This window comes from Aphelocoma coerulescens, chromosome 9, assembly GCF_041296385.1.
Source record: "Aphelocoma coerulescens isolate FSJ_1873_10779 chromosome 9, UR_Acoe_1.0, whole genome shotgun sequence".
Classification (NCBI taxonomy): Eukaryota; Metazoa; Chordata; class Aves; order Passeriformes; family Corvidae; genus Aphelocoma; species Aphelocoma coerulescens.
This window is the reverse complement of record NC_091023.1, coordinates 26,931,752-26,951,685: the sequence shown is the minus strand read 5'-3', so window position 1 is coordinate 26,951,685 and position 19,934 is coordinate 26,931,752. Positions and strand designations below refer to the sequence as shown.

General features: G+C 39.9%; 1 protein-coding gene across 2 annotated transcripts; it reads left to right on the top strand.

Moving 5' to 3' along the window:
• Positions 1 to 501: 501 nt before the first annotated feature.
• HPS3 (HPS3 biogenesis of lysosomal organelles complex 2 subunit 1) lies at positions 502 to 19,786 on the top strand. Of its 2 annotated transcripts, XM_069023968.1 has the most exons (17): positions 502 to 789; positions 1,635 to 2,123; positions 3,380 to 3,566; positions 4,542 to 4,627; positions 6,339 to 6,531; positions 6,797 to 6,878; positions 8,655 to 8,809; positions 10,316 to 10,424; positions 10,635 to 10,816; positions 11,162 to 11,339; positions 11,985 to 12,215; positions 13,917 to 14,102; positions 15,251 to 15,439; positions 15,973 to 16,080; positions 16,436 to 16,642; positions 17,665 to 17,755; positions 18,879 to 19,786. In XM_069023968.1, the coding sequence occupies exons 1-17, from the start codon at positions 567 to 569 to the stop codon at positions 19,004 to 19,006; spliced, it is 3,024 nt and encodes a 1,007-aa protein (XP_068880069.1). In that variant the 5' UTR covers positions 502 to 566; the 3' UTR covers positions 19,007 to 19,786. The 2 variants fall into 2 exon arrangements, with proteins under 2 accessions (XP_068880069.1, XP_068880068.1); XM_069023967.1 differs by lacking the exons at positions 502 to 789; positions 18,879 to 19,786 and adding an exon at positions 796 to 1,418 and having other exon boundaries at positions 16,436 to 17,775.
• The last annotated feature ends 148 nt before the right edge of the window (positions 19,787 to 19,934 follow it).

Below are 19,934 nucleotides of genomic sequence, written 5' to 3'. Positions count from 1 at the left end.
GGGGGGTTTGTTGGTTGGGGTGTGATTTTTCTTTTTTTTTTTTGTTATTAAGAAAGAATTGCTGTATTTAAATACAAAAAAGGCTCTGGTTTTGCCTCTGGGAGCCTGAAAGAACCTAGGTTTCAACAGCCTAAGGCATTAGGCACGCTGCTGCCAACGGTAGCTGCTCCAAGCCGTGCCCGAGTGAAAGCCGATCCGCACACAAACCACCGACCAAACACCCGTCAGCAAGGTCTTCCATTTATCAGCCACCGTTCCCAGTCCGTCTCACGCTCCTCAAGGATCACTTCCAGTTTATCTCCCCACTCGAGAGCTCCGCCAGTGTACAGCGCTGCTCTGCCATGACGGAGGATTCCCGGCAGTGCTCACACAGCAACGGAGTCACGCTAAGGCCACACCGAACCTCGTACGAGGGTACCTGCCCCGGGGCAGCCGCACTCTGCCGGCCGCACCCGCCCTCGCACAGCGCCGCCCGGAGGCACCTCTGCCCACCGCGGAAGTGCAGGGCGCCGCCCCAAGAGCCGGCGAGTGCTGTCTCCGCTGCTGCGGCCGAAGTTTTCGGGAATATGGTGCAGCTTTACAACCTGCACCCTTTCGGGTCGCAGCGAGTAGTGCCCTGCAAGCAAGAACCGGCGCACTTCTGCTGCGGCCAAGACGTGCTGTTCGTGGCCAGCACGGCGGCCAGCTGTAGGGTGGAGGTGTTCGCCGTGCGCGAGCAGGGCCGCTGCGAGGCCCTGGGCTCCTTCGCCACGTTGGGTCCCGTGCTGCGCATGGCGCACAGCTCGGCAGGTCAGTCCCGGCGACCGCTGGGTCCGTCAGTGCTCGGCTGGGGAGGCCGGGACGTGTCAGGCTCGAGTGCGTGGACCGGCCCTGAGGGTCCGCCGGGCGGGGATGGCGGGCCGGTCGGGCCGGGACCAGGGCCGGTGGGTGGCGCGCGGCGAACAAAGCCGCTCGGGCTCCGCCGCGGGAGGACGACCTGGCCCTCCCACCCGTCTCTGCCTCAGACTTCCCCTCAGGCTCCTTCTCAGGCTCCCTCCGAGCCCGAGGTACGGCCCGCCTGCTGGAGCGGGCTGCCCGGCGGCCTGGGCTGGGAAGCGCGGGCCGGTCCCAGCGCTGGCAGCGCTTGAGCCTGCAGAGAGGGTGCGGGCCGCATCTCCCTTCGTCGTCTGCCTCCGCCTCGGTTGCGGTCTGTGCCCCCGTCCCTGCTTTTGGTTTTTTGTTTTTGTTTTTAGAGCACGGAGTGGGTGGTCGTTCCAGCCGATCCTACAGCTCTTCATAAGTCTATTGCTTTCCATGGTCTGTAGAGAACAAAACATTTCCTCATTAATGGGTGTGAGGAGGCGGGGAGTGGGGGGACCTTGTCTGCAGTCACAACTCATAGAGATGATTCACATAGGAGTTACTCTGGATCTACATCTGTAAGTCCTGTTTTTTACTGGTGTGTGAAGTGTGTGCCACCCAGCAAAGAAATTTGCACTTTGTATTTAATTAGAGAAAAATCGGTGAAAACTGTTTTTGGAATTTTTGGTAAGAGTTGAGACTTGAAGATGTACTTTGTAGCATACTACAGCAGGTAAAGAGCTCAGAAACTGTCCTCTATTTTTTAATGATATATCAGTATGCTTTCTTTTAAGGAGACTATCTGGTGACAATTGAAGAAAAAAGCAAAGCAACTTTCCTGAGAGCATATATGAACTGGAGATGCATGTCTTCAGGGAGTGCTCGCGTGTGCGTTCGGATGGTTGGTCACAAGATGGAAGAGTCATACAGTGAAACCTTAAAAGAACAGATGTCAGTTGTTGAAATGCCACTTTCAGATCCTCCACTGTGCATTTCATGTTGTCCTGTGAATGGAGATCTTCTTGTGGGCTGCAAGAATAAACTAGTCATGTTCTGTTTGAAATACCTGGTCATAAACCAGAATTTGACTGTGTTAGATTTTGAACGCTCATTAATTTTGCACATTGATAACCTCATTCCTGCTGAAGTTGCATTTTGTGCCAGACATATAGCTGTAACAACAGAGCTGGATGTTCTAATCCTGAAACTGGTTCAGCAAAGTGCAGACAGGACAGAGCAATGTGCTCAGGGAGTCAGTGCACCAGAAAAGGCTGAGGATGGAGGTAGGTCCTGAAATAATTTTAATTTTTTTTTTTTTTTATCTCCAAGAATCTGCTAGTTGATTCCTGTTGTTCTGAAAGTAGTCTCAAACAGGGTCTTTGCCCTTCAGAAAATATTTCCAGATCGTCCTATCACTGACTATCAGCTGAATAATGTAGGGCGTGAAAAGTTGTACCAACCTGCAGTTGGAGGTAACATTTCATACTAATATGCCATCACACTTAGAGGGTAGTACAGCCTCTGCAGACACGGAATTAGTTCCCTGTTGTACGGTGCCACAATGGGCCAAGTTAAAGTGGTAGTAGTTCAGTGTGCTGTGTTCAGAAAAATTATTCTATCAGTGTCACTGCCTAAGTAACTGACTTACACAATTAAGAATGTTTCTGTTGTGATGTCTGTGTGCTTTTGTAACTGTTAGGCTCAGAACCTGCCATAATAAAGCACATTCTCCTTTTTCAGGCCGTTATCTTACTCAGGGGCTTGCCTTAGAATTCTAGAAATCCCAGAAATAGGTGTACTCAGGAGGTTTCATTCCTGTGTATTGCAAGATAGCAATCTGTATGTAATGAATTATCAATTCCCACTTTTCCAAACGTATATGTATCAGATCAACACCAACAAACCTTAGGAAGGTCCTTTCTTTATAATTGAAGAAACTTAAAAGGATGGTCTTTTAGGAATGGAAACTGTACCTAGAAAAAATTTAAAGGTAAATAAGACTCTTCAGGTGGGAACAATATAAATGTAATGTTCTTCACTGAGTGAACATGGATCTTTTCCCAGATAGTGGCGTCCTACCCCTAGTTGTTTTTATTACTGAAAACTACATAGAAAAGTTCCAGTTACTTTGTGAGTGTTATTAGGATTTGCTTTCCAGGACTTAAGTGAGTTTAAGATAACACAGCTTCCTGTGATAGCTGCCTCTGCCTTCTCAAAACCTCTTCAGGCAAAAGTCAACATTTTTTGATGACCAGCCATTTGCGGCACTGGTTGCCTTGGACTCGCCTTCTAATGAACCGTTTACTGTTTGGGTTTTTTTTCCCCAGAAATCTTGACTCTTAAGTATTCAGACTTTTGAGGTTTAAATAGGAATTGTTCCCATCTTCTAGCATGGTTGTTTTCAAAATCTTGTGGTTTGAGGAAGCCAGTGCTAGCTAGCTAGCTGTAATTGGAGCGTTTAATTGATATTATGTCATACCATTTTCTTACTGCCGAGTGGAATGGTTTGAACAATTAAGATAGCATTTTCATTGCTCAGGTGTGAGAGATGAAAGTCCTTCAACACATACTTTACAGCCTGAATTAGATGAGTTCATCATATGTCAGAAGCCAGTGGAACTGCTTGGGGAAGAAAGTAAGCTATGTGAGATACCCATCACACTGGAATCCACAGAGTTACCTACAGAAGACATAAAGCGCTTCCAAGTGCAGTATCTGCTTTTCAGGTATTACAGACATACTTTCCCTTTTATGGGTTGATTTACTGCAAAACACCAAACTGAGTTGTGTGTTTTGTCTTTTTGAAAGAAAACTCCTGATGTTTTTACTTCTGGGGTTTTTATAAGGTTTGATGTTTCTTTGGAACTGAGGCGATTATGGGATACCAAATAAAGCCCATTTTTTACTATCTTGGAATATTTCACTTGGAAGGGATCTGCAGCAATCATCTAGTGCAACTGCCTGACCACTTCTGGGGTGAGCCACTGTTAAAGCATATAATTAAGGGCACAGTCCAAACGCCTCTTAAACAGTGACAGGTCTAGGGCATCAATCACCTCTCTAGGAAACCTGTTCAGTGTTTCACTATTCTCGGTAAGAAAATGCTTCCTCATGTCAAGTCTGGACCTCCCCTGGCACAGCTGTGAGCCCTTCCCAGGTATCTTGTCCCAGGATCCCAGGGGGAAATGTTCAGCACCTGCCTCTCCAGGTCCCCTCCTCAGGAAGCTGATTTAGTCTTCCTCTTTCATCAAAATTTCTATCAAAAGCTGAGGAAGAATTGATGTCAGGGTCCAACAGTGAATTCCAAAGCAAAGGAGGGAAAAGGATGTCACATAATAGGGAAAAAATTGTATTGTAGATGGCATGATGTTCCATATAGCTCAGTGGAATAGAAAGAGAGAGGAAAAAGAAGGTTAAATTGAGGTCAAAATCAATTGCAGGATTTCTTCAGTGATCTCAGACTTTGACGTGCATCTTGCAGACAAGCAAAGAGAGAGGATTTTGGTTGCAGGAACTCAATATAGTTCTAGCTAGCTGTGCTGCTTCTTGGCTTCTACAATGGCATTGGTAGTAAGAGTATGCATTACTATTGAGTGTTGAAACATGAGCTGTGCCTCTTATAACCAGTGCTGTTTACTTGTCCAGAGTTTATCATCATAATTTCTCACTGCAGTCCCATGTTGTTTTGGACTTTTTTCTAGACGTTTTGCACCCGATCAGTCGCCTTTTGGGTTTTGCGAAGAGACAAAGTTGCACTCTCTTCAACTGCTTCCTGTATACCAGACAGGTATATGGATATGCATGAATGCACTATGGACTGTGTCATAGGAGACCTGTGAAAGGAAGGAGCTTCTTTGTATATCCTGTTTTGTACACTGCGTGATTTCTGTATGATTTGTTTTTAAATTGAGATCTTCCTCCCTTTTCAATTGTTTAAACTGAGCTTCTGTTAACAAAAAGTCTTAATTTGTCCAAGTTCTACATAAACCTTGAACTAACATACCAATTCATCACACAAAAAGTGTGACTAAATCAGCTTTTATCAGTTCTTTACTGATAAATTTTGTGTTGCAAAACAGTCAGTCTTCACATTGCATTAATAAAATTCTCCGTAGAGTTACAAGATACTAGACTGCCTCTCAGCCAGCCGAGGAAATCAGAGTAGTAAACGTTAATAATCACTAAGATACTGGTTACATTCCTGAAGGGCTTTAATTAAAACTGGAAGGGATGAATGCAGATTTTAGGGGTTCACTAGCTCAAGCCCCAAAAGACCTATGGAAGAATTTAATGCTGTATGTTAGCAGTCAGATGTCATAGAATCATAGAAGGTCCTGAGTTGGAAGGGACTCACAAGCATCATCAAATCCAACTGCTGGCCCTGTGCAGGAGAACCCCAAGAATCCCACCAAGTGCCTGAGAACGTTTTCCAAATGCTCCTTGAGCTCTGGCAGGCTTGGGCTATGACCACCGCCCTGGGGAGCCTGTTCCAGTGCCCAACCACCCTCTGGGGAAAGAACCTTTTCCTAATACCCAACCTAAACCTCCCCTGACACAGCTTCATGCCATTCCCTCAGGAACTGCATGTAAAATGCTCTTAGGTCTCTCCTCAGTCTCTGCCAGGCTGAAAAAAACAAGTGCCCTCAGCTGCTCCTCCTATGGCCTCCCCTCCAGACTCTTCACCATCTTTTTAGCCCTCCCTTAGCCTCTTCTCTAATAGCTTTATATCCTTCCTGTATTGTGGTGCCTAGGACTGTCCCTAGGACTCAAGATAATGCTGGCCCAGTGCAGAGCAGAGCAGAGTGGGACAATACCATCCCTGCCCCTCTTGCAGTGCTGTGCCTGATGCATCCCAGGGTATGGTTGGCCCTTGCCTTTTACTGACTTCTCACTCGGTTTTAGATTATTTACTGTCTGCTAAGTAGCAATGCCTCATTTAACTTGCAGCTGACTGAAAAGAATGAGCTGCTTGCCATTTAACTCCAGCTGTGTTATGCTCTCATGTGATTTACAGGCTTTGACAAGAGGGTCTGTAGAAAATGAACACAGCTGTTACCTGCTAAAGTGGCGTCCTAATAAATTCTGCCATTTCCAGCCTTTCCTTTCTTAAGTGGTGACCTATTTTTTTGTGAGCTGCAGTTCTGGATGAGCATTCATTCCACGTTAAAAGTAATTGTCTAAGATCAGACTTTAAATCCACGGATGCTTAGTTGTGGTGAATTTACCAAGACTCTCTAATGCTGTTACATCTATAGAATTTCTTCACTAGGTGCTACGTCCATATTTTTGTGAATATGCCTCCAAATGAGATAACGTCATACAAATTTTTGACATGTGCACTGAGCTTCATATAAAACTATTTGTTTACTAGCTACTAAGAAAACTAGTCTGCAACTTGGGCAGGTTTGATTGTATCTTTTAGGCATCAGGCTTGGAATGGAATTGCCAGGTTTTGATTTATGAAGTACATAAAATACCTTTCTTATTGTTACATCTAGGAAGTTCTGCAACAGCCTGTGAGGAAACTGAGAATGAGAGAAAACTTCTGAGTCTCTTTTGCTTTTTCTCTTTACCTCATGTTGGATATCTCTACTCTATTGGGAAGTTAGTAGAACTAATTTCTACTTACCAATATTCGGAGAAGTCAGAGCAGGCAGTCCTCACTCCACAGTTCCTGCATGTCATTACAAGGTACTATGTTTATGATTCTACTGATAGTATTACTATGTTTCTCTATGCTGCTGTCCTTTTTAAATTTTTTTTCCCCTCTGATACGTCCCTCATAGCCTCCTGGAAATCTCTGGCTCGTGTATTAGTTCAGCATACCTTCCTGCTTAGGCTTTAAAGCCCATTTCTTCAAAGAAAAAAGAGCTGATTCACTGTAGTCTTGGCTACTTGATTTTTGCAAGTCTTAATTTCTTTCCTTCATTGTTGTGTTTTCTTCTTTCCCCTCTAGTCAGAACCTGCAGTGCTTCACAGTGAGATGCAGTGCAGCAGCAGCTCGTGATGAGGATCCATATATTGACACGACGGTGAAGGTACACCTCTCATTATCTCACTAAAAGAATGGGAGTAGTGGTATGGCACTTAGTTGACTTACATTTTCTTTTGAGATCCTGTTAGTTTCTAGTGGCTGAACCAATAAAATAACATCCAAAATGAATATTTTACTTCAGGCTATGGCATGTTGTATTTTGGTGGTCTACAGATCTCTCAATGAAACAGTCTATTATTGCCATGTAAAATTCTAGACCATTAGCAGAATGTTTTCAAAAACGTGAAAAGCTATAAAATCACTTCTTTTTAAAACTAAATTCCATGCTTTTCTGTATAAAACTGAAGGAAGAGTGAAGAGTTTTCTTTTATTGTGTGATGTTTCTCTCTCTTAGGTGTCCTTGAAAAACCAGTTTTTCTAAGAGGCACGTAGGCAATTGAACAAGTCTGCTACCAAATATTTAGGGCATGTTTTTTAGGAGGAGGGCTTTTGATCCTTGGAGGTCTAAACTTTTCCCCTTCCTTAAATTGCTTATCAGTAAAAATCTATTGAATGTAAAGATCATGATACACATTAATAAAAGTAGTAGGAAAGATAGACGGAGGTGTATTTTAAGATAGCATTTAAGGATTTCTTCTGAGCATGTAGACAGGAGACATAAAGAAACCATAGGACAGTAGAAGCTTTATAAAATTTTCAAGAGCCAAACATGTATTCTCTGCTCTGGATAGCTAATACTGGCACGTGACACAATCTTTCCGTCCATTCTCTAGTCTCAACTTTCTGCGTTTTCACTATGGGTTACATTGAAATTTGTCACAATTCCTCCAGTCAGGCAATAGGCTGCCTCCTGTCTCTGTAGGAATTTTGGAGAGGTGTGAAGGCTGCAATCCTGCACAGATTTCCATGCTGCATCTTGCCATCCACAGTCTGCCCACCCACTCTGGCATGGATCCCTGCATGGGCTACAGTCCCTCAGGGGTGTCCCTGCCCCAGTGTGGAGTTTGAAGTGTGATGGGTGATGGTGGTTATTTTTATTACTTGCTATTACTATTTTTCCTGCTGTTTTTTTACACCAGTTTTAGAGCCACCTCATTCTGGGTCTCACTAGCCCAGGGCGGTCTAGAGCCTCCAGATCACCACCGTAGGCCTCCACCTCTTACAAGAAAGGTTGAGGTGTCTTCTAAAAGCAGGTTACACATAGAGTGCTGTGTTGTCTTGTTTCACTGTGTATGTTAATTTGTAAGTGTAGTATTTTATCTTTTTAAGGCTGTAAATTTAGAATATTTCCATGCAAATGAGGTTGCATTTTTCAATTTTTAGTTCAGTATAGATGATAGCATATGTTTTACGTGAAAAGTGCATGTAGAACAAATTGGGGAAATAATACTGGCTATGTAAGGTAACAATAGGCAAGCAAATATAATACTTCTATCTGTAATTGCTTTTTATAAGCAACTGAAATCAAGACTTTTATAACCAGGCAGTCTTTTAAAACTTGGCCAAATTCAAACTATTTGGGATGAAGTTTTCCATGTTAGGCATCTACCTCAGGTTCTATTATTTTGAGAAACATAGCTGAAACTGTGCAGTTGCTTTGAAGAGTGAAATAATTTTTTTTTCACTCATTATTAAATGATTCTTGTTAGGCGTTTATGAGTATTTTTTTTTTGCTCAAATGAAGCACTCAAAGTAAGCAAAGCCGGTGAATGTTTTTAATGTCAGATCATTGTACAAAGGTTATTTTTTTTTTCTGATTTATTTAAAAACTCAATGTACATACCAAATGAAATTACAAAACAGTCGCTTTCCTTTATAGGCTTGTCCACCTGTCACACTGGATGTCTGTACATTAAGAATGCAGCTTTTTATAGGACCAAGAGCTATCTGTCATTTCAAAAACCATATAATTCTTTTGACTAAGGCAGACACAGAAGATATTACTGAAAGAAGAAAGCCTACAAGAAGGATGCTGTAAGGATTTGTGTCTTTTAGGGAGATGGTACTTCTAGCTCTGTGTACAGTGCTGAACTTGTGGATATTGCAGTTGAAGAGTGTTTCCTCTCTTACAAAACTCTTTAGAAATAATTCTCTTCTTAGTGATTGAGAAGAGCAATCAAGTTTTTTTTTTTCATTTTTACTGTATTTACTGACATAGAAGAAATTAGCATAAAGTCACAAATGCTTGAAATCAACAAAATGTTAAAATAACATTGCTAAGAATTTATCCTGAGAATTAAAAAAATACTTATCTTGAAAAAAACTATAGAGTACCAAAAATATATAGCACCAAAGCTACAGGTTACAAAATATGTTGCAGGACAACATTTAAATGTCTTGGTTTTGGCTAAGGGTTCTTTCCAAGAAAGTTGCGAACACCACTGTAGTTATCCGTGACAAAAGTTGGATCAGACTTTGCCCCGAGTTACTGTTGTAGCATGTATGTAGCCAGAGGCATATGCAACTTTTTACAAGTTTCCATGGAAACTGCTATTCCCCTTCCGTATTTGAAGGTGCTTCATAAAACAGCTAAGCAACTATTCTAAACAGCTATTCAGAAACCACTTTTATTAAAGTCAGTGTAAGTTAATTAACAAGAGTGGGACAACTTTAGTTGATTGAGGAGTTATTTGAACCAATATTTCTTAAAGTCTAGGGCAGACATTATTCAGAAGAAGATAAGGAGAAACCTGTCAGGGAAAATGGCTATTCAAAATACTGTAGTTTTCTTGTATAAAGGATGCTTTCTGCCAGTTGTGTTGTTTCAAATATTCTAATTGGCATTTGAAGAAGATACATTTCTTGCCTTTTGTAAAGAATGTAAATTGGACAAAATTAAGCTCCTTAGTGCCATAATTTGAAAATAAAGATGTAACTATCCTAGTACAGTTAAAATAAAACCAAAAACCAGAACAAGAAGAGTCTGTTTTCCTACAATGTTTTTAACCTCAGGGCTTTATAGACCGAGCCAATGTTTTAGAATAAAAGCATTCTGGTAACTCTTTATGCCATGACTTGGCAAATACTTTGATAGAGCTGCAGGGGCAAACATGCATTAAGTCCTTACAGGAGGTGAGTAGACAGCTAATTTAAATTACTTACCTCTTCAAGGTCTGGTTGGATAAGGCCCTGGGCAGTCTGACCTGCTCAGTGGGTGGCATGCCATGCCTATGACAGGGGGGTCAGAACTAGATGATCTTTAAGGTTCAAGCCAAGCCATTTGATGATTCTATGATTTCTGATATTCCCTGGTGTTTAACACAGAAGAAGATGTAGTGGACAGTTCTGATGATGTCTCTGATGTATGAACATGCCCATCCCTGTTCTGTTGTTAGCCAGTATGACTTAAATTCACTCTCCAGCACTTACTAGTCTGCAAACATACCTATTTATGCATTTGAATTATGAAATGAGTGGGTTTTTTTGGTTGTGCAGTGTTTATTTCAACACTGACAACTCAACTCTTTTCCTTTCCTCTAGTTCCAGAAAGGCTGACAGCATCAAATCCAGAACAAATTCTGAGTCAGAGCCTGGTTGGAATTTATATATTATAAACACCGTTTCAACAATTCAGCTTTACAGAGAAATGGTATTGCCCAACTCTTGCTTTTGTTGTTTGCTAACTAAAAATAGCTAATGTTAATTAATCTCTGATGCACGTCATTGCTGAATATAGTGTAATACATTTGTTACTAATAGCCCATAATCCTGTTTCAAATAGCTGCCATCCTCATTAGAATTGTTCCTCCATATTCCTAATTTTTGTCAGCAGCCTAAGTATATCCTGTGTCTGTTCTAGGTAGATTATAGTAGAACTTACGAAAATGTTAAAACTGAGAGCTGCATCCATCTTTTAAGTGAGGCTCACTTACTGGTCAGAGCAGCTATAATGGATCCTCATTTCCTTAAATCAGATGAGAAGGACGATCTTCTAAGAGCATTCAGAGAAAGTTGTGCCTTCTTAGGAGACTGCTATAGCAGGTATGTTTTAGTTATCAAAATGGTATAGGTGAGCTGTGTTTCCAGTAGTGTAACCTTAAAATGAAAATCCGTAATTCTTTGCTATTTTACATTAGTATTGCATATATAACACAAATTTTTCTGTTTTACAAAACCTACTTAATCTAATCCTCTCTTCAGTATCTGGTTGTCTTTATTGTCATTAAACAGAATTGAACACTATGTTGAATATGAACAATATATGCTGATAACTGATGTGCCGGCGACTTTGTTTGATGTAGTCGTAGTTCTTATAAAGAGGGATGGCAAAAGCATTGCCCATAGTTGTTTTGTTATTTTTTTTCCTTCCTGTCTTATTTCCTTCAGGTTTGACACAAAGGATTACCACCTTGCTTTGCCATACTACAGAATGTCAGGTTTATCCATGACTGAAGTTTTAAAGAGACTAGTTTCAGAAGGTGATGAAATGCAGACATACGAGAGAGGATTTATATTTTACTTAACTCATTCTCTTAATGAAGACTCCAATGAAGAATTAAGTAAGGTAGAAATAAGTTGGTTTATTTGTAATCTGCTGATTTAGTTCTGATTTTAAGAACTGTGTATCAAATATAAATCAATTTCCCTTTGAAAATGCTGAGCTGCTTTTTTAGTTTCACAGTTACTCTTTTTCACATTATTTTTCTTTTCCCATTTTTGTTGCATAGCAAGTAGCACCTGTGATGCTTTGGACTGCTTTCAAGCAACTTCTTACAGATTTGGCTATCATGATGCATGTTGCTAGGGATCTGGTTCCCACTTGCACAGAGACACTTCTGTTTTAGGAAAGCCCTGCCTCAAATTTCTGTCATCTCTCATTTCTGTAGCAAAATCAAATGTTTCTTTGAACATTGCTAAATTATACAGTTTGCTAAAAACAATTCATTTTGGTGGTGGATGTTCTCCCGGCACACCAGAAAATGGGTTGAATCACTAACAGTTAGAAATCCTTCTCTTCTACCAGTGGGGAGGAGAGAGGCAAGAAAGGCACTGTGGTTTGATAGCTAAGCTGAACTTGCCTGTTTTGAAAAAAACCAAACAAACCAACCACAAAAAACAAAACAACAACAGAATGGCACTACTTTCATATGCCATAGAAGACTGTATATCTGAAAAAGTCTAAACTGTCAAATGGCTTTTATTTCAATAGGAATCAGGAAATAAAGTTCTCCAGGTATTCTATCTCGCGGACCCTGTGCAGCTGCCTCATATCCTTTGCAGTCCCTGCATGAGAAACGTATGTCCTTTGACAGCTGTGAAGTATCTTCAGAAAGTAGAAAAGATGATGCCATCAGTGGTCCTGACACTTACTAAGGCTTTCTTGGCTCTGAAAATGGGAGACCTGACAATGTATGAACATGAAATGGACTCCTATAAGGAGGTAAATTATGCTGAGGGCATGAGCTATTCAAGCTTTGCAAAGTCCAAGTCAATAGTTTGACTTGTAGTTGCATTTTACGGTGAAAGAAACTTTTGGTTACTCCCCTTCCTCCTGATATGCTGTGTAGACTCCACTGAATGTCTGCAGTAACAGTAGAATGGAGGGCTGTACAGTAGAATGGAGGACTGTACAGTTTACCGTGGAGGTAGGGTAGTCTTGTCTTGGGTGAAGACTTACCAAACAAGCAAGTTTTGAAGCTCTTAATTCTTGATCAATTAAATGTTGTTTACTGGGATGTAACCAACTCTGCCAGTGCTCTTCAGCTGCATGGGAGGATTGTATAGTCGCATTTCTACGCCTCTCCCCCTGTAATTAATATGTGATATGCCCATGAAAACACCATCTGTATGTGAACAGCTGTTAGAAAATTGCTCTTGAGCAGAATATTTGTCCATTGTGCTCAGAAACAGAAGTTTCTGTATACAATTTCACATCTTATGTGGAATCAAAGCACTTAACTCTTACCAAGACCAGATCAGAACCTACTTCAGTGCTATCAAAGTAAGAATTCCTCATCACTGGGGGCAGAAATGTTAGTGGAGCTGTCTCTGCCATAGATGTTCACATGTGTGAGACCAGTCTGTAAATTACTTCTTGCTAAATTTGATCAAGACTGTGGAATATTGAAAGGTGATAGAGTTTGAAGCAGAGACTTTTTCTTACAGTGAGGTATTTGGAGTCTAAACACTTTTGAAGTAAGTGGATAGCTGTTTCAAAGTTAGGTATCATGCTTTGGTGGAAGAAGTCCTGCAGAGTTTTTAAAGTTAACCGTTTTTTTACTTGCAAGGTGAGAACTATGGGGAGCTGTTTCAAGAATTATATTCAGCACCAACTGCTTTTGCAGCACGATCAAATGAAATTGCCATGTTGTGAGCAAACACACACTGCATGGATGTTATTTTGAGAATAAGGTGGTTTAGGCTTGAGTTGTTTTGGTTGGATTTTCTTTCTTTCTAATCTGAGCTATTAAATATATTCTATTGCACTTTACCTTTAAAAAAGCATTTTATTTCAAACTAGGAAAAAAAACCCACTTTCAGAAAGCTAATCTGAATTTTCCTTCTAGATCTGCTTTATATTTCTTGTGTAATTCATTTAATTTACTTAGGCATCATTTTTCCATCATTTGTCTTTAAAATGGGAATATATTGTTATAGTCACCTTCAAAAGCACTCACATACCCTGAAATAGCTTCCTGTTGCACAAAGTGCAGCACATTTTGATCGTTGTTTCAGGGGTATTTTCAAAATAAAAATCGTACTTTAGCAAAGTAGTCTACTGAAATTTAGCAAAGTAGCCTCTTGAAAAGTCAGCCAGTGATTTTTAAAACCACTCTGTATATCAAATGTCTTGGATTTCTTTGTGAAATCCATCTTTCTTATGTGCACACTAACTCCATCTTTCAACAGCATGTTACTTTCAGTGTTTAGGCACAATGCCTGTTTTTCAGGAGTCGCTGCTCCAGAACATGATTTGGATCTCGGTCCCCAGAGAGCTACTCTATGAATTGCAGAAAGGATTTACTTTCTTTCCTGGCTACTTCCATCTAAATTTCACTGCCTGAGGAAATACTGAGTTTACTGACTAGAATCATATATATATTGAATTCTTTACCTGATTTATATCTAATTATGCTTGTAGACAACACTGGCTTGTGGCTTCATTGGGCAACCACGACTCCTGCAGCAGCGTAAGGAAGGAATTGTTATGCCAACTGAGTTTGCTGTTCACCTGAAGGAGATGCAGCCTGGTTTACTGGTGGCTGCCACTGTGGCTTTACATGAGAACAGTAAAATTGAACTAGAAGAAGCAGATACCTTTTTCAAGGTTGGCCTGTGATCATGTTTTTGCTTCTATTTTTTTTATAGTGACATTGTTGTGGGTAAGAAAAGCAGCCTCAGCTGCTCCTTCACTCATATTTCAGCATTTCTTCAGAAATAGCAAGATGAGGGTTGGAGATATTCTAGTCAAGACAGATGGTTACATAGTCAGAAACTGGACCTTCTGGAACAAAATAGTGGTTAAGTAAAGAAAAAAAAAATCCATTAAATTCTTTGCTTTTACCCTATCATTTGAATGGAAAATACCCTGATCTCAGAGCTCTTTCAGTGGCTTCCTAGTGATCAAGCTTCTTAAGGCCACTGAAATTTAACAGAATTTATATTAGTTCCATAAGCTTCTTTTAAAGAAATCTTTAGGATTAAAACAGACCTCTAAAGAATCAGGCCTAAATGTGAAGGTACATAATGTTCTGATGATCTGTATAAATTGGTGAAAAGTGTGTGTCTTCAGTTTATAAGAAGAAATACTAATAGTTTTTCTAGTGTCCCTGAAGTTTTCTTTCTTTCAGCTGGGAATAGACAAACCTTTTTTTCTTTTATCTACAATGAATAGCAAGACTTGGGTTAAAACATGTGTTCTTCATTGTACGTGTGTTGCAATCTTACTATGTCTGTTACTTTGAAAGACCTGTATGAAAAAGAGCAAGTCACATAGTTCCAACTAGACCAAGTGTTGTTTAAAACCATTTGGAAATGAAAGTCCTTTTTGCGGGCACAAAGCTGGCACTTCCTTGTGGGTGCTACCCATGATACCCAGCTGAGCTACACAACGTATCTTATCGTGGACTATAGAGTCTTCCTTTGAAGACACCTACTTGTGTATTGGCATATATAAAAATCCTCCTCATTAGCAATCTGTAAATATTTGCTGACATTTGTACTGACATTTCTGGCAGTGGAGTAAATATTGAAGAAGAAATCAAACTGTTGGTCAGAATTGATTACCATAAAATCATTTCATGAACTTTTTACTTTGCCTAGAAGTGTATAACATAGAATCACAGGACAAAAAAGGAATCAAAATTTTGCTTCTAGTAAAAGTGAAAAACTGTTCCTCCTGTTTTTTCTAACTTTTGCTACTCATAATCACCGCAGTCTAACTTGCTGTCTGTCTTCTGTCGTTTTTGTTCTTAGATGTTGTGTAGTAGCAGTGAAAACACTATTCCCCAGCTCCTGGTGGATTTCTGGGAAGCTCTTCTTGTAGTGTCCTCTCAGGAAGAAATAATTCAGGAGCTCCTACTGAGGGTTACTTCTCAGTATGTTTGGAGAATATCAAAGAAGCAACTTCCTGAGACTAAGCCATTGAAAACAACAGAGGATCTAGTAAGTTGTAAACCACACAGAGGAAGTTTAGGACTGCAATGTTCCTCCAAAATCTATCCAAGTACCATCCTTAATATTTTGATTCTAGACAGTTTATCTCTTCAAAGAAGCAAGAGTGAAATCAAATAAGGTGGTGTGCAGTTACAAATTAGTATTGTTGGCTCTGGGCAGTCCTGCTCCTTGGGGAGATTTGCAACTATACTTCCAACAGGAATCTCAGCTTTGGATAGAAATAAGGGTTAAAACGAAACAATGAGAATTTGTCAGGTGGATTATTTACAATTTTAGAAAGCTAACTAAATGAGAAAATTGTGTGAATGATGAATTCTAAAGAATTACGAACAGGAAAAAGAGCTAAATAGAAGTTTCCAGTTTATTTGTTACTAAATTGCATTAACCAAGAAAGAAAGGATAGGCACTCTTCTAAATTATCCTATTTGAAATCAAAATTTTCTTTACTTGCAGTGAGTTTCACATGGGACTATTACTAACAGAAATGTTTCTTTATTGCAACTTGATTCTGTCTTGTATAGATAAACTCCTGTAGTCATTTTGGGTTGATTTTCCCATGGGTAACTTCCATAATGTCGGTGGGATGTTCGTCTGACAAAGATTACCATGAAGACATCTCAAGACTACAGGTATGAAACAGGTATTACATCTTACTGCTTACATCTTAGATTCATTCTGCAAATGTTCATGTATGTATGAACAACTTTCTCCAGCAGACTCTCCTCCTTCTTCCCCCTAAGTTACCTAAGTCAAAATAAATGGTCGGCTGAATTGATGGAAGAAAAAAATACTGAAGAGTTCTGTTGATAACAATATTTACGTTTGCATCCACTCTAAACTTGCTTTCTCAGTTTTCAGCAATATTTACTAAGTATTATTTCAGAATTATTCCAGCAAGTAAGGGCTTCTGTTCTAAGGTTATGGTTAGTGTTTTTTGCAACGTTTGTCTTCAATCCAAGCAATGCTTTTTCTTCTTGTCTTCAGTCTCTTTTATGTAGTCGGTCAATCAATATAGCTTCAGCCCTGCCTGTTTTGGAGCCCCTGACAGAGGCTGACAATGTTGGCCTCACCATCCGTGTTCTCTGCAATACCCATCTGGGCAAGTATGAGGAAGCTATTGACCAGCTTCTCAAAAGGTGTCCTGATGCAGCTGTGTTCTACGCTCAGCATGAGCTGAAAGGTGACAATCAGGTGCGCTACTTTCAATACAGTTATTCACTATTGACACTGAACCGTGCCATAAATAAAATCCCTCCTGGTGGGAGAGAATTTTCTAAAAGTCCTTGCAAGGAGTTTCAAAGATAAACTGAGACTTTTCTTGGAGTTTCAATGCTGCCAGATAGTTGTTTATTAAGTCTTATCAGAGGAACAGAGCCACTAACGTGACCCAGGTACAGCACAGAGCACTGAAAGCAGGAGTGAAGTCTAATTATCAAGATTTACATGGCCTTTTAAAGATAATTTAACTAATAGTTACTAAAAACGTATATTATTTTCACTTTCCTACCAATTATTCAGTAACACAGGCAGGAACTGTGGAATTCTCTATCCAATCATCCCAAGCTACTTTTACTGCAGAACATGGAGTAGTAGAAGAAGGAGAAGAAGGTTTAGAGAACAACAACAATCCTCCATTTTGATATTTTTTACCCTTATCTATTTACTACAAAGAGAAGCCCAAAACCTCTAAATTTTTCACCCTGTGACAATCTTACATAGTAGTCTATCACCTAATTCACACCACTGTATTTTCTAGTTCTTGTCTGATCGTTGGTAATTTTTTCCAAGGTTGGAGGTTAAAACAGTGTTGTTCTGGGGGGTAAGAACCCTTAAAAACAGGCAGAGAAATATTCTCGGCAGTTTGGGTTCCTACAACTTTCCATGGAGCTGTTTTGAGAGAAAATAAAACTGACTGCGTTGGTATTGCTAATTATGTGACTTTTTCTGTGTTCTAAACTTCTTTCTATAGAGGTATGAGGGACACTGTGTAAAGATTTTTGAGCCGAAAGAAGTTGCACTGAAGATTGAAAAACACAACATATGCAAAATCACTGCATTTCAAACCATTATGTAAACTAATTTTTGAGTTCATAATCACTGACCTCTATTTTTACACATCTGATCTTAGTTTAGGGTATTTTTAGCAGGTCTTTCATACTCTTAGTTGCAGTCCTTGTTGATTTACACTTTTGCTATGGGTTTTTGTGCATTAGGCTCTGTGGTGGAACAAGCTGCTTCCTGAACTTTGCAAGAGAGCTAGACTTATTGGAAATGACTGCCCTGTTCTTATTTCATCACTCAAAGGTAAATCAGTTGGTTGTAACTCAGCTCCAGAAGGCTTTGTACATCAGCTGACATTCTTAATAACTGTTCAGACTAAGGACTACTGATACGATTTTGGGAAAACAGGGGATCTTTTTCTTCAGTTAAAGCTAATACAGTTTAGCAGCCTGCACAGAATTCTGCAATGTAGGCAGTGTAGCCTCATAAAAATCGTGGCATTCATTTTGTACTGAAAACAGGTAAATTGTTGTAATGATACTCTTTCTGTATAGGTCAGGAATAGACACCATTAAAAAACCTACTAAACAGAACTAAATGTGATTGGCTTCTAGGCTAAATGGCTATATGGTTCTTAGGTAATAGGCTGCTATTGTTAACACAGGGGAGGTTTAAGTGTGTATTGATGTTTAAGTCATAGACTGAAAAAAACAGTGTGTTAATACTAGAAGTAGAGAAATCAACCCTAGTAGTTCTGTAGTCTTATTGTTACATGTTTGTAAGAAGTTAATAATATTGTGTATAGCTGAGGGGCCAGTGTGATTGTTTTGACAAATTAAGAATGTTAAATAAAGCACATATATTGTTAAAAATATGCCATTGGAATGCCTGAGAAAAATAGCATTGTGGGGTTGGATTGTGCAGCACAGGTTGCCATGCTCTATCATAAAGCTTTAGTTTCTGGTGCCAGCAGATTTTCTTTGGAATTATTTTCATGCAGTAACTGTGCTGTAATTGCTTAAGAACATAACATTGTGCACCTTGGTCTGAGAAGCTTCTTGCAAAGCATCCAGTTTTACAGATGGTGTTGAGTTAGGGTACTAGTAAGATTTCTAGGGCTTGCTCTGCATTTCATACAAAACATGTGAAGTACTAGACCAGACTTCATTAGTGTAAGTGCCATATGCAGACCCGATGAGTCAAGATAGAGGTATGGTTTTAATCTAAGTCATAATTTCAGTTTACTTTTTAGATTTCCCATAGTTCTGTTTGCACCCAAATGGCTATGTCTCAAATTTCATTCCAGATGCAATATTTAAGTAATTTGATGACTTTAATTAGTAATTACATGGTTAATGCTTTGGGGTTTTTTCTTTGTTCTAAACGCAACATACCTAAACAATGTTTTCTCCCCTGCTCTGAGCAGAAACTTTATCAGTTGTTGCAGTGGAACTGGAGCTAAGGGATTTCCTCAGTCTTCTACCAGAGGATGGAACCGTAGCATTTTTTCTGCCACATCTTCTTCACTGCAGCCAGAGGAAGCTGCTGACCTAAAACAATGAAAGTCTGCTATCCACTCAACTACAAAGAATGTGCTGTAATAAAAAAAACAGTAGAACTCGATAAGGTATTGTGGGACTCCCTTCACATACATCTTATGTCAGCTACGGAAGGACAGCTGTTTCCTGAGGCAAAGCATCTGTTTTGAAGTGAATTCTGGTGCCAAAGCAGCTAGGAAATACAGACTCTACAGTACAACTGAACATACAGTGTTCACTGAAAGTAAAGTAGAAAGTCAGTCTTAAATCTGTGTGCTGGATCACTGACCTAGGGAGGAATTCAGGCTCAGGCATGTATCTAACTGTACGAGTAAAAGTGAGTACCTTGTTCTTCCGAGTAGAACTGCGCCCAACTGACTTAATTTTGCAACACAGACATTTCCTTGAATTCTAGCTGGCAAAATCGGGCCGCTGCTCTGTCATCTTAGTTACATACCCAGGCAAGTGTTATACTGAAAATGTTTTAATTTAGCAATTCACAAGAAAAGGTCATTAACCAAAAAAAACAAAAGTGGAAGATACGGACTACTGTTGGCTTGCTGGTCTTTGTTTTCTTTCTTCTCCTGTTGTGCTCAGTCAGTAGACAGTATTTGAAGTACCACTAGGCTGTAAATCCAGCTGAAAACTCTCCTATCTTCTACAGTTTTTGGTAAGCATCTCAGGTGCTTGTGCATGTGTGTACTGATGTTTGTCTGTCTTGTGAGCAGAGAGCATCTTTCTGCTCCTTCAGAGCTGGAATTCAGTTGTAATAAACTGTCACAATGTTTATAACTTTCTTACGAATTTAGTTTGGGGTTTTTGACAATTACCAAAAATACAGTGACTCCCGTGATCCCATAATCATCTAAACCATCTGTAGGCCTAATTAGCTGACACTGACTCTATCAAATGTTTTCACTGGAGTTGCAATGTTATTTAAATGT